At 40.6% G+C, this 15,381-nt stretch overlaps 2 protein-coding genes across 3 annotated transcripts in view; one reads left to right on the top strand and one right to left on the bottom strand.

Annotated features, from left to right (window-relative positions):
* Nucleotides 1-9,514, bottom strand: part of LOC123754399 (serine/threonine-protein kinase Nek7) — a 45,414-nt gene extending 35,900 nt beyond the window's left edge. The window contains exon 1 of the mRNA XM_045736780.2: nucleotides 9,389-9,514. The gene's annotated coding sequence lies outside the window, so the exon portion shown is untranslated. The remainder of the gene's footprint in view (nucleotides 1-9,388) is intronic.
* A 4,852-nt stretch (nucleotides 9,515-14,366) lies between these two features.
* rt (Protein O-mannosyltransferase rt) overlaps nucleotides 14,367-15,381 on the top strand; it is a 40,116-nt gene continuing 39,101 nt past the window's right edge. The window contains exon 1 of one of the 2 annotated variants that reach the window (XM_045736775.2): nucleotides 14,367-14,640. In XM_045736775.2, the coding sequence (XP_045592731.2) occupies nucleotides 14,479-14,640 (162 nt within the window). In that variant the 5' untranslated portion in view covers nucleotides 14,367-14,478. The remainder of the gene's footprint in view (nucleotides 14,641-15,381) is intronic. The other variant, XM_045736774.2, reaches the window with a different exon arrangement.

Genomic DNA, 15,381 nt, shown 5'->3' with positions numbered 1-15,381 from the left:
GAAACTTTGCCCATTTGTTTCTGCCTCGTGCGGGAATCGAATCCGCGCCACAGAATTACGAATCCTGCGCGCTATCCACCAGGCTACGAGGCCCCTAACCTCGTGTGTGTGTGTGTGTGTGTGTGTGTGTGTGTGTGTGTGTGTGTGTGTGTGTGTGTGTGTGTGTGTGTGTGTGTGTACGTTGGAAGGGTCAGGTTTAGATGTGGATCAGTCAGATATAAATATGTCAGGTATAGACATAGATATATGTCCGGTGTAGTTATCTTGTAAAGAATATATCCTTTGCATCATAACGACAAGGCATTGGAGGTGTAGTCATGTGCACATGAGGTGTAGACAAAGGCGTGTGCGCCAGGTGTTCACACATACACACACACACACACACACACACACACACACACACACACACACACACACACACACCTTCGTGATAAACTGTGGAAAATAGGGGCTTCAAGCGTGTAAAATTGCGTGTCAGTGGCTAACATGTGCGTGTCTTAGTGCGTGGCACGTCATGCACTTTTGGTGTACGTGCTGACTGTCTTTATTGTATGTATGTATGTATGTATGTATATATGTATGTATGTATGTATGTATGTATGTATGTATGTATGTATGTATGTATGTATGTACACCTGCCGTATTTCATGTTTCCATGTCTAACCGTTCGGGGTCTTCACAGCTGACTAAGGCCTTCATACGATGAGCGAAAATACTGTTGTAAACCTATTGTAAACCTATGTAAATCTATCTGCCTCACAGGGAAGACCAAGACAAACTATTTAGCACGGGTGGGGCACGAACAGGGAGACTTAGGACCCAAATGAGCCACAGAGACATTATAAAGAATTATTTCAGAGTCGGTTAACAAATGAATTACACTAGGTACTAATCTGGCGGAGCCAGACTCAATTCACAATTTCCATTGTAGATATAATAGAGCACAATAGGCTTAGGAAGTTGTACGTCAGTTGATTGAGGGATGAGAGGCGGGACCAAAGAACTGAAACTCAACTCCGGCAGGCACACTTAGGTGAGTATACTCACACAACACATCGATATGCTGGGACAAGGCTGAAGTGTCTTCCCAAAGGTCATTGCGAGGTCAGGTCATCGCGAGGTCAGGTCATCGCGAGGTCAGGTCATCGCGAGGTCAGGTCATTGCGAGGTCAGGTCATCGCGAGGTCAGGTCATCGCGAGGTCAGGTCATCGCGAGGTCAGGTCATCGCGAGGTCAGGTCATCGCGAGGTCAGGTATGGTGGCACAGTGTTGTCTCACCTTGACACACTCACGGGCGCTGATGACACTTGGGGTAAAATACAAGTGCATACAAACACTCCCACTTAACGTAAGCAGCGAGTGGTGTTACACTGACGACTACAGTTACGTTAAACACACTGACGGTGTTTACAAATGACGCAGTTCACACCTCATACGTGACTCTCCTCACCATAAGGTATTTACACACATACCATTTCGTACACAAGACGTTACACATGAGTTACTGATCTCTCTCTCTAGGTCAGTTCACTTAGTGAATCACCACACCTATGGTTGAGGCTGGAGATGGGAGATAAAGTTCCGCGACAAAAGTCCACTACGGGCTCACCATAGTCCGTGCTACTTGCCCCGCTCCTGTGCCAGGTAAGTTACGGGCTCACCATAGCCCGTGCTACTTGGAACTTGTTCCGAGTAGCTGAATCTATAACAACAACAAGTTCCGCGATGTTGACAGAGGTGAAGGTCACATTTCCTTGAGTTTACCTGAGATGATTTCGGGGCTTAGCGTCCCCGCGGCCCGGTCGTCGACTAGGCCTCAAGGTACAGTTTTCCATGCAGCCAAGCACTGGAATTTCTCGTCTAGGAGAGGCTTATTAAGTCTTCCACCACACAATGTTGCGTAGACCCCGAAGGGTTTCTTTAAAGAGTTTCAGAACGGACTTGAAATAACTTGCAAAGTTGGAGACTAGTTCACGCTGTATTTGGAGACTGTAGTTCACGCTGTATTTGGAGACTGTAGTTCACGCTGTATTTGGAGACTGTAGTTCACGCTGTATTTGAAAACTGTAGTTCACGCTTCATTTAAAAGCTGTATTTCACACAGAATTGGGAGACTATTTCAAGCGGTATTGTGTACCTAATTCTCTCACACCATACGCAGTAGAAGGTATTCCTTCTTACCCTGGTATTAATCTAACTGGTTAGGTGTACGACTGTGTACTCCCGGGTACACAGTCGTCTGTGTGGACGGTACACACAGCTCTGGCTACGCGTTGTGGAGGCCACGTCTGGTCAACACAGAGATACTGCTTAGAATGGTTAGGCTGCACCGGGCTGGGCCCTGGGTGGCTGGTTGGCCCTGTCGTCTATTAAGCTGTTCCCTTGTTCTAACTGAACTTGGTGTGTGTGTGTGTGTGTGTGTGTGTGTTAGAGTAAAATATATGTCGTAGATATAATAGAGGAAAAATAGATTGGTTAGAAAGGCGGGGATCAAGAGCTAATAACTCGATTCTGCAGACACAAATAGTAAATACACGCACATACACACACACACACACACCGACAACAGCTGCATAACTCCCTGGCACCTATTTACTGCTAGATGAGCAGGAGGATCGAATGAGAGGAAAACGCTTCAAAGGGTCAATATGCCAGGTATGAGTGAGCTTATCTTTGTGTCTACTGAACAACCATATTTTAAAGGCCCGACTGAATGACTAGCTGCCCCTCCATGTATATACCATCATGTACGTTTCCTCCAATCAAGTGGTAGACGTGAAACGTCTCCTCCAATCAAGTGATAGACGTGAAACAGCTCCTCCAATCAAGTGGTAGACGTGAAACGTCTCCTCCAATCAAGTGGTAGACGTGAAACAGCTCCTCCAATCAAGTACGAGGCGTGAACGGTGGAGAGAGAGAGTGGTCGGGGGTGAGTCGCCAGCCTACAACCCAAATACCGCACGAAAAATGATCTGATACAATGAATATGCCAATACTTTCACCTACCAGTAAGTAATTGTGGGCCTGGATGTAAAGCAATTGGGGGATCGTGTTCTGGGGAAACCATGGCGCTGAACAATCTAATTGGTTAAGAGTACCTGGCTCATGGATTAAATCTCAACATAATGATGATGATGATAATAATATATAATTATAATTTTGAAATACATCATGTAAAGGATCAATAAATAGTCAACACTGCAGCCTGAGCCTGTGATTAGGCTATCTGATCACAGGGTCTCTGATCAGGCTATCTGATCAGATAGCCTAATCAGAGAACCTGTGATCAGGCTATCTGATCACTGGTTCTCTGATTAGGCTATCTGATCACAGGCTCTCTGATCAGGCTATCTGATCATGTAATATGATCACATTAACGGAGTCCCAGTCAGCTAGGCGCTAACCCAATCGCCATTATTCGGATTATTGAGGATTTCCGAAACAAATGACCTGTCGCTTCCAAATCTTGTGTGTGCAAATGGGGGCCGCCAACACATTTGTTCCTCTGTACAGCTAAGCTTCTACTTCATGTGTCAAGGCTGCTGCATTAGACTAAAAATTGGCTAATCCCCGGAACGGCGAAAATTATTGACTTGAATCTTGGCGTGGACAGTCGAGACGTTTATAATTATGCCTTTAATATTATTTAAGAAAAAACGAATTACCAATTATCGCCTCTGTAATGGGTAGTTCACGGTTTTCGAGCCGTGAAGGGCAAAGTTTTTGTCTCTGTCTATAGGAACAAGAAAACATAGATTCAAATATTTTACTGGTGACAGCAGCATGATCCACATGTGTTGTTTAATGTGTGTAGTAACCGTCTGTATAGTAGGAGAACAGTTATTACTGTAGTCACGTAATGGTCTATATAGCAGGGCGAACAAAGTCATCGCTGTAGTAATTGTCCATATAGAAATAGGCAAAACCACTAGAAAAACTAATCACAAAACTATAAGACTTTCTTCACGCCAACGGCTTTCTATTTCCTCTACGGCTGCTAGAAACAGTATCCAACAGGTAATGACAGTGCAGCTTAAATCGCATTGTTACCCATGTAATTTGATCTAGTCTTCGTTTTCTTACACAGAACCGTAAAAGAAAATAAGAAATGTTCATCGGCAATGGTAACCTAAACATTTTCCTACATTAAATACAGTGTCAGATTCAGATGTTTATTCAGGTAAGGTATATACATACAAGTGATGTTACATTAATGGATTGATATATAGATAGAGCTAGTACATACAATGCCTAAAGCCACTATTACGCAATGCGTTTCGGGCGTTTCGGGTGTGATGTTGTTGTTTTAGATTCAGCTACTCGGAACAAAAGTTTTAAGTAGCACGGGCTATGATGAGCCCGTAGCGGACTCGCCTGGCACAGGAGCGGGGCTGTACATTAAATAGAGAGACTGAGACTCTTCAACTTGTACAGAAGGAAATAACAACAAAAAAGTGTGAGGAGAATTGCGAGACTTTGCCAGCAAAAAAAAAAACAATGGTTGAGAGAAATGTATTTATTTATAAATATTTAAAGTGCTTACAATTAAATTTCTCAGACGTTATAGTAAAGACGTTTCGTGCTGGAAACAGACTCGGGCGGCCACTATCTACACCTGCATTATTCAACCTGTTAGCATTGCATCTGATTTGTAGTACATAGTATTGTTTATGTTAGATTCATATTATTACATTGATTCTCTTTCCTTTTTCAATAGCCTTATGTTTTTAGCATATGTTGATACATAGAACTTATACGGGGAAGCGTTTTTCTTTTTAACGATCTTAATTGGGTTCTTTCTTCGGGCCAAACTTAACAGATACACATAAAAATATTCCTGTAGACCGAGGTAGCTTGCCTGTAATATTTACATGAATACATATGGTTTACAAGTGTCGGCCGTCGGGAACAACGATCGAATTAGGCTTAGATCGAATTAGAATTAGATCGATCTTATCGAGGTCTTCTATATATATATGGTTGGTTCATCTTATGGTTTCCGTCAGTGACTCACAGGAAGCCTATTAAGCCAAGTACTGGAAAGATAAAGGGCCTTACGACTAACGACGCTTCAAACCAGACACAACAGGATTGATCGCATTGAGACCTTTAATTAAAATTCTAATCCACTCTACATCTTAAAAGGTCCCAGTAATTGGTTTTGTCAGGGAAAGGAAGAATATATTTATGGAGATAGGCTCTGAGATCTATCTGAGACCCTGAGAAAATAGAAAGATTTTGATTCAGTGTCAGAGTTGTTAACAAATGGAATGCATCAAGTAGTGATGTGGTGGAGGCTGACTCCATGCACAGTTTCAAATGTAGATTTGATAGAATCCAATAGGCACAGGAATCTGCTGTACACTAGTTGATTGACGGTTGAGAGGCCTGACCAAAGAGCCGAAACTCAACCCCCTGCAAGCACAACTAGATGAGTACTACTAGGTGAATACACACACACACACACACACATATACACACCACGAGCTTAGCTCTGATCAATAGTAATTACTCACGTAATTACTCAACAAGGCTATCTTCAAGTCAATACAGATTTAGCTCCATGAATTTTCGTTCTCCAATTCAGAGTTTTTCACGTACCAATAATAGCAACACGAGGCTGCTGAAATATCTTATCAATAGCCATAATTCAACCATTTTTCTGGACGATAATAACGAAAATCCAATAAAGTTATCATCAAGTAATTGTAGCATAAAGAAGGATAATCACAATTATAATATAAATAATAAGCTTAATGTATATTATCGTGAAAGATGAAGAGTGAGGGAAGACATTACTGCAGTATACATATACATGAAGGGGCAAAACGAGGGGAGGGGGGGGAGGGAAGGAAAGAGGGTACTAAAAATAAAAAATAAAATAGGACGCTAAACGGATGCAAATTGCATCAGTTTATATATTTTTAAAAGAAATTAGGTAATAACTCTTTTGGAAAAGGGTTGTGGATATATGGAACTGGTTGACGGATAGTATAATAAGCTTGTCCTGCCCTGGGATTGAACTTGTGTGTTTTTACTGTGAGTCGGGGACAAGACACCGGTTATCGGGTCACACGTATTACTAGTTTTTGGTTCTGAGAGCTTCACAGTTTTTAATAGGCTTTACGGCGCCATGTTAACACGAACATTGCAATTATAAAATTAATCATATTATCACATTAATGTGAGACAGAAATGATAGTATCTAATGCTTTACTAATGCGTTATTAAACAACATTAACGTGGACTTATCATGACTTTATCAGAAATCATCAGATTTTAAAGTGGTTTTGATGTGACACATTTTCACCAAAGTATCCTCGAGTTATTTTATGTATTAATTTGCAAGGAATTACATAAAAATAATTTGGTATTACAATCCACTACCTTTATTGGACTAACAATGCATTGAAGGTAAAGTTTTTATATAAGAATGTTTAAACTCTGAAATTTTACTGATAAATGTTACATGATAAAGATATGTTGATAGTGTCTCTTGTCTCTTTATAAAATGTTCGAAGATTTCCTGTTTATTAAGCGTTTGGCTCTAACAAGTCCACTGTGTAAGTTGAACAAGAAGCGTCAATGCCATTTTTGGATACAATGGCTTACAGAACAATAGGAATGTGTAAATGGAAACCAGTAATATGTGTATGTATGTGTATTGATACTCCATAAGGAAGGTAGAAATAGCTAAACTACTCTATCCTTTTGGGATGTAGTATAATATCTCAATATTCTTGAACGCATTACTCCATCCATCACAAGTTGGTGAAACAACCAGATTTGTGTCTGTTTCTTAGCATAATCTATAAATATAGTCTTCATTGTACAACAAAAGATGGAATTTTTTAAGGGGTTTATTTTTGGGCCTGGTACTCATCCTGTGGGTGAATGGTAAAGAGGTTGCAATGACACAGAGTAGGTTCCGGTATTGGACCCCAATGATATCTAAACTAAGCAATTTATATTTATCGAAAACTAGATGCATATACTTTTCATTTGCTATCATACGCTCCTCACCCATCCTGTGGGCGGTAGTGGAAAGGTTACAGTCATGCCTCACTATACAGTATGCAAACTTGGGGTACTTGGCTAAAATTTCTGGTAGTATATCATTTTGAATTAAATACGTGCACATTTTGTTTACATTGGTAAACAAAATTATCTCTAAATTATTTCTAATTATCTCTAAATTATCTCTAATTATCTCTAAATTATGGATAAGTTCTAACATTGTATTACATAATGTTACAGCATGTGCGAGTAGTTTTTGTGCATGTCTTAGGTTCTTCTTCACTTGGGAAGGGAGATGAAAATTTAACACTACAAAGTTAATTTTACTCTTTAAATGACGTAATGAGAGTCTTATAAGGACGCATTTCGCTAAAGTACACATTAGCATCTTCGGAGGAAGAGATAAAGTTAATACAAAAAGAGAGAGATAGGAACATATTTTTTCAGGTTCCACTAATATCCTATTGGTAGACGGTAAGTGAACAGAGATTATTCTCAAGTTGTAACTGTCAGAATTATTACCTTGTAGTATATTTTAGTACAGAATATATCGACATTTTAAAACGTAGTCTCTGGTAAACTCGTTTTTTTATAAGCACTATGGTCACTGTTTTCTTTAATGCCCAATTAAAGGAATAGGGGTCACTGAAGCATGCCAGAATGTCTTAGGCTACAATAAACGTGCCTCACTTAAGCTAATGAAACGTAACCCAACCTTACCTAGCCTTAACCTAACATTAAGCTAACCTAACCTTAACTTAACCTAAACCCTAACCTAACCTAATATTAACGTAAACCTAATTTTAACTAAATCTAACCTAAGCTAAGGTGAGCGGAGGAGGTTGTTAATGACAGGGTGAGGGAGGGAGGGAGGTGGTCAGCAGCCAGGGTGAGAGAGAGAGGGAGGGAGAGGTCGTCAGCAGCCAGGGTGAGGGAGGGAGGGAGGGAGGTCGTCAGGAGACAGGGTGAGGTTCACCAGTTAGACACGGTAGTTATGACAACCACACACGACCAACACAGTCACCACGACGCACCACCAGGCAAAGTGCAACGTTCATCAAACAGTAACCTATAGCTATATTGTATGACGCTAGGCAGGAACAGATTACCAACCATGAGTATATTAATGGGAAAATACCACCACTGTTCACAGTGACATCACTGTTTAGAGTGCCACCACTGTTCACAGTGCCACCACTGTTCAGTGACATCACTGTTTAGAGTGCCACCACTGTTCACAGTGACATCACTGTTCACAGTGACATCACTGTTCACAGTGCCAGCACTGTTCACGGTGCCACCACTGTTCACAATGGCACCACTTCAAAATGCTGCCACTAATTGAGACCATTTCTTGTTATGCTCGTCAACTATCTGTATATTTAAAACTTTTTTCTTTATATTCCAAATTCACATCCAAGTAACAGTTATATATATTGTGCACCTGCAGCTTGTGATCCATTGTGACAACATATAGTCCATGAAAATTGTCCCACCGTCCAGATCCACACTAGTTAGCTATCAGTGCAGATAAAACACACTGAGCGTGTTAGTGGCTTTGAAAGAATGTACCAATTAATCACCAAAAATCTATAAGAAACCCAATGAAAAATCTTCAGGCGGCTTTTGGGGCCCATCTGCGATTAGGAGCCCTGAAGCTCAAGCTTCATTAGTTTCATGGTTGATCCTCCCCTAATTACGAGCAGTGAGTAAGGGAATAGGGGGGTATAGAGCCCCATGACCCTCCTTTGCGTTAAATGGTAAATGCCACTAATTTCCAATCTCCCTAAATTAAAAATTCCATCTTCACTAAGATTCATGTAGCATGTTAAATGTTAGCTGGGATGTAAGGTGGTGATGGTTGTTGTGGGGTGATGGGAAGATAATAGGGATAGAGGGGGAAAATGAGAGATAGTCTGGGCGTCAATTCAATATATAAGAATTGCTACTGTGAGACTATGTGCTCTTGACATCCATGCAACAAGGCACTTGGAACGAGTGTGCCACTGTAAAGATATACACTTTCCGGCCAGGCGCTTGAACGAGTGCCACTGAAAGACTGTATACTAGAGTGCTAGGGAGCGCGGCACTGAGTGCCAGTGCTTGCTATAGTTACTACCACCGACCACCACAACACAGCCCCGGAACACGAGTTATTCTTCACTCCGAGTACCGTAGCCTAAATCTACATATTGTGCAACATATCGCCTCAGTAATGATAAACATTTACAGAAAACTAAACACAAATTTACTTTCCGGTTAATGTATTTTTTTTTCGGAACGTTTCTAGCAAATATACGGGAATTGTAAAACATTTATTTGAATTATTTTGGAAACATTTTCCCACAACTTCAATAAAACTTCAACTTACCTGATATCACGAAGTTCGCAACATAGTGCCTGATGAGGATATGCCGAGAACTATCGCTTCTTGAGGATGGCACCAGTACAGGCAGAGAGGACTAGTGCCAGGGAGTCGAGCGTGGCACTCTGTGAGAGCCCATCGACCACACCGTCAACCAGGGCCAACATTCCCAACTCACCAGGTTTCAAGTACCTCAAATCTTACCATTTTTTGAGTGAAAATTATGTACAAGTATATCTTCTCATGCTAGTATTCGTGAAACTATCATCATTTATAAACAATTGAGCCACTTTTAATCAGAAAAGGATGAGGTAATTAAGCACAGAAGAAAAGTTTTCGAGTTGATTGGTGACATGTAACTCCCAGCTGGAAGCCTCACCTGCATGACGTCACTGGTCAGGCATCGATACCAGACATTTGCCGCTAGATGTGCGCCTTAAGCATTACACCATGCACTCCATGTAAGGCACAAACGTGGCTTGCATATAGATCAATCTCGTACAAGTAATGCTGATGTTTGATGTTGACCCTCTTCCCCCCCCCCGTGTCACGACCCACAGTGACGAAGGTGGTGGTGACAGCATATATTAGTCCAAATAGAACGCGGTAATGATCAAGTTAGTTTTCTAATTCTCTTCTTCGTATATGCCTGTATCACTGCCTTATACTCCGTGTATGCGTACGCAAGAATATAAAAAAAAGGTATTCCGTTAGGCGCAACAACTATAGAAGCAGTTCAGGAATTTCATTAATATTTCGATTAAATTAATGTGTCATTTCTTATATTTCTCACTGCATAAAATATTTCTTTTGCGGTTTAAAAAAAAAGATTATTACATGATAAAGACAACGTCAGTTTAGTCATTCGACGAGAACTTTAATCAAATTCATAAACTAATCGACAATTTGTGTATAGTATTTAGAACTTTTGATCTAACAAAATATGTGATTGCAAATTTGCATGTGTATATGGTCTCCCTTGACAATGCTCAGAGAACCACAGTTTTATTGGTTCGTGACTTGATGAGCTTTGCAATTACTTTATGCACTCTCGTGTTCTTGAAGATATCCTCACAGTGTACCCAAAATTTGCCAGTGAAGGCTACTAGCCCTGTATGACTAACCATCCTGCAAGATGGGAACTTTTTAGTATCACTGCTACCTTATTCACTCTTGTGCTCATGATATCCTCATAACGAACCCAGAGTCTGTCAGTGCAGACTACTTATCACATGCCTCTGTATGACTAACCATCCTGTGTGATGGGGATTTTTTTAGCATCACGTAGCTAGCTTTTTGACGCACTGTACTTCCCTTCATATAGTCTAGGGCAGCTGCACAAATGCAGATGTACCTAATGTATTAATAAAAAAAAATATTTTCACTTGATTCGTGACTTGGCTTAAAGTATATATATAGGCCTATAATTGACAAATGTAAAAGATTGAAATACATCTTACTGACATTACAATTATGCCCTCTAATGTTAACAACATATTTTATGCACATGCGAGGATCGTAGCATTTCGGCCTCTCGCATCTACCCCCGAGCCTCTGTTTTATTGAGGTGGCCGGAAAAGGAGGAAGGGCCTGTGAAAAATGTGGATGGGAGCCTAGGCAGCTTCGTTCACTTCATGATCCATTCTGTGAGCGGAAGTGCACGCCATGTCTATTCTGTGAACGGTATTGCAAGTCACCTTTTCTGCAAATTATTAATTCTCTTATTTCTCTCCTATCAAACCTGAATATTTGGAGCAATAATATAGACCTAGTTCAATTTCACCTTTGTTACATTTTAATGTATCTAAAGCCATTATTCTGTGCAGCGAGCTGGTTATTTAAGATTACTTTTTTAAGGTTCTTGCTGTCTGTATTGTAGGAGAGTTTATTAAGTACTTGACGAACAGATTTTGAATCACAATTAATTACTCCTTTTTTCTGAAGTTAACCAGTTGTAGTGCAGCTAGTTCTGTTATTGTATTTGTATCTAGCTGTAGTTTAGCTAGTTCTATTGGTGTAGGATTTAGCCACTTGTTAAAATTGACAATGATAGTCTGTGTGCAAGTATGTGTTCTATAAAACCTATCTTCTGTTAAAGTGCAACTTGTTGACGATTGAACTGAACCATATTGATGTAGACATAAGGTTTTTGAAAACTATTCTCAATAGTTTAATAGAGAAAACTATTCTCTCAAGTTTAGCTTCTTTTAGAGGATGCTCATTAATCATTAATGATGTAGACATTAAGTAGTGTCTACTTAATGATGTAGACATTAAGTAGTCTAATGTAGCTCATTAATGATGTAGACATAAGGTTTTTGATAGAGAAAACAATTGTTTTAAGTTTAGCTTCTTTTAGAAGATGCTCATTAATCTTTATTAGTGATGAGTGTTTACGATATTTGGATGGTAGGGGACAGATAAACTGGGACATCAGTGACAGGTAGATTTCATTATTATTTAAAAGGCATGTTCAATTTGATGAACATGCACCAATCCCTGTTATAATGAAGGCATAAAATAATCTGTCTCTGAGCAATGCTAGAGATGTCGGGTCTCTCATGACTTAATTGCAAAAGTTCGTGTTAACTTGCATGATTCTAGTATGGTTAGGAGCTTCAGTTCTTCCCTCATGTTAACGATTCTAATGCATCTTGGGGCGCCAAGTATCATCCTCATGGATTCATTCTGCATTACTTCTAGTTTGTTCAAAATAAAGGTGATAGGCATGATAATCAACTTGGGGATCTAGTAAACAACATGTAAAATAGTATAACATATTTAACATTGATACCAATGTTCTTTCCTGCAAGTGATTTCTGTGGTTTCAGTCTTTGTTTAATCTATGATGAAGGTCGTTTACAGAGTCACTGTTGATACCTACTCCAAGGTATTTATGCTGCTCGCGGGTTTCAATGTTTTAGCTGTTGATTTTGGATGAAAGAGGGACTTTAATTTGTTCTTTTATGGCAATGAAGAACTTTGGATTTTGTTATTTAGAGAATAATTCATTAATACAAAGGTTGCAATTAACGTTTTCAACAGCAAGGAATCAATTAGAGCTTGCAGTCGAGTTTGGATACTTGCAACAATACAAATGTCATCAGAAGAGCAGGCATGATTATGTTTTGCTTTAGTTTTGGGCTTAATGCCTATGTTCAGCTGGAGGGCTATAAGGCCTCAACAATAACTAGCAGAAATACTTGAGTCTATCTGAATTTACCTGAGCGTCACTAACACTAGAGGACAGGAAGCCGGCGGCTTGTCGAAGGTCACCCCCCCCCCATTTGCCTTGATGATCTTTTCCAGCTGAACTTTAAAACCCAATAGAGTTTTGGCATTAACGGCCTCGGCGGGTAGGCGGTTCCATGAGGTAATAACCCTGTGGGAGAAAAAACATCTGTTCTCAGTCCTACATTGTGGCTTCTTGTTTGTGTTACACCTAACCCTTATGCCCGTGCCTTTCTCGTCTTTTCATTACGGACTATTCATACCCGTGCCACCTCTTGGGTGGTTTAATCTTCATCAATCAATCATCGTCTCTTCACAATCGACTTGATAATGGTCCAGGACGGATCGAAACGTCCTCGTCTTTTCATCTTCTAGTGTGTGGTTTGGTCTTCACCATCATAGTTTCCTACCTTGTGCTTCAGAGTCACACTGTATCTTGTACTACCCACTTCCCCAATATTAGTACTGAAGACATATATCCTTACCAGTGTAATCACCTCTGTCAATTTACATTGTAGTTATTTGATGATATAAAACCTTGCTACAATGTACCTTTTCATCTTACCTGATATGTTTGATTAAGGCCTGCCCGAAACTATGCGTGTTAGTGGCTTTGCAAGAATTTACAAATACCAATCTTATGTAATCTCACTAACCCATTGTACCTTCTTGTGAATAAATTACTATTATTATTATTATTATTATTATTATTATTATTATTATTATTATTATTATTATTATTATTATTATTATTATTATTATTATTATTATTGATGTATATGACAAAAAAGGTTGGCCCCAAAATGAACCCCTGTGGTACCCCACTTAACACATTTATCCAATCAGATTCATTCCCATTTAGCAGCACACTTTGTTTTAACCATTGTGTTATCCATTCTAGTATTTTTTAATTTATTCCACGTGCCTGTAATTTCCTTGCCAGTCTTTCATGTGGTACCTTGTTTCTTTAATTATTTATTTATTTATACAGTACAAGTTCTTACATTCTTGTAAATGTAAGAACATTTACGTTATGCTATGCGTTTCGGGCAGGTCCTTAATCCTATTTTTTTCCCCGGAATACAACCCGCTAAATCGTTTAACAACCATGGACCAATTCACTGCTGGGTGAACAGCGGCTACAGTTAAGGATTGGCGCCTGGTCAATCCTACCCAGCCAGGATACGAACCCAAGCCAAAGCGCTCGTGAAGAGCCGGACGAGTGCTTTACCACTGCGCCACGGGGACTGATAATCAAAACTTGTCCAAGGTAGGTACCTCAGTCGTGAGGTACTGTTCAGAGTCGTGAACAGTAACTGAATTATGTGTATTTTTTATTGGCTTAATGTATTATGCATAGTTACAGAGGTACATATTGGGCCCAGTAACTGAACTCTAAAATATACAACTGTATTATAACTGAATTTTGTGGTTTAATATAATACAGTATATCCCTGTCTTCAAGCAGTTCAACGTTCTCTCACTCTAGTAGCTGTGGTGTGTGTCTGGCTCACGGAGAGTTACTAATCTATACTTAATAAAGGTTTTTATATTATTATTATTTTGATATATTTGACATTATTCTTTTCACAGAATGGAAGAGAGAATACATACAAGCACATTGTATCTCACATGTTGAATGAATATATATTAGACTTGAGTTAAAGTAATAAATTCGCAATACGTAGGTGGAAGTATTGTGGTGAGTTTGGTGTGCAAGAGATGGCAGCACCGGGGCCGAGGCGGCCATTGCCTAGCCTCGCACCTGTGTTGTTATCTGTCATTCAGTGGTGAGCGGCCGCGGGTGGCAGGTGTGGGCTGATTCTCTCTGTCTTGAGCTAACTGTACTCTCGCTGTAATCCACTATGGACGCGACAGTGAGGCACAGGAAGAATAAGTCTTCCCCGAAAGGTGACCCAGCTAGCAAGGGCGATATAGAAGAAATAACGTCGGCGGACAATCACAACATGCTGAAGGAGAGCATTGAGAAACTGAAGCAAATGAACGAAAACATTAATAGGGATTCGGTAAGTACTTTGTGTTCAGTATTCTCTATCTCTCTCTTGTGAGTGTGACCTAGACCCCTCTCCCCGAAGTCCCCGCTCACCCCGGAGATGAACCCAGTTTTCACCGTAACCTACATAAGAGACGCGCAGGCCGGCACACGACTGGCTAAACCGGACAACCTGAATACAACCCTTAGATGCTTTCTTCAGAATCCTCTTGTCAATATCGCCTTCCACGTTTGACGCTAGAAGTTTTAATATATTCCACTACACGCACGGTTACAAGCTATCCTGTAATGGGATTTCAGATTGTAATGCTTTAAGTGGTAAGGTGTAGCATTCGAATAGCAGTTTAAAGCTGTACACTAACCGGGGGGGGGGGGGAAGGGGACAACCTCGTTGTTCCGGAATCCAAGTGACCATATGTCGGGAGGAGCAAGGAGCACGGTGTGTCTGGGGGGAAATTGGTAATGACGCAGGCGTCGTGTTTTTCCAGGTGGAGTTGCCAAAGCATCCGTCGCTCCCAGCCATAGTGTATCTCTGGGTCGTACTTGGCCCCAGGGATGGTGGTGACGGGTATGGGGTAGACAAGGTGGTGGGAGTGCAGGTGTTTGGAATGCGTGAACGGGTCAGTCTTGGTGGAGGGTGGGGAATGTTTTGTGTACCGGTTGGTTGACCAGACGACCAACAGGGAGGTCTGGTCGGAGGTGGGCCGCTGGGCTGTTGATCCCCGGAGGAACCTCCACAAGGTAGGCGAGTAGG

Source organism: Procambarus clarkii, chromosome 18 (assembly GCF_040958095.1).
Source record: "Procambarus clarkii isolate CNS0578487 chromosome 18, FALCON_Pclarkii_2.0, whole genome shotgun sequence".
In the NCBI taxonomy this organism is placed as follows: domain Eukaryota; kingdom Metazoa; phylum Arthropoda; class Malacostraca; order Decapoda; family Cambaridae; genus Procambarus; species Procambarus clarkii.
This window is presented reverse-complemented; position numbering and strand designations above follow the sequence as displayed.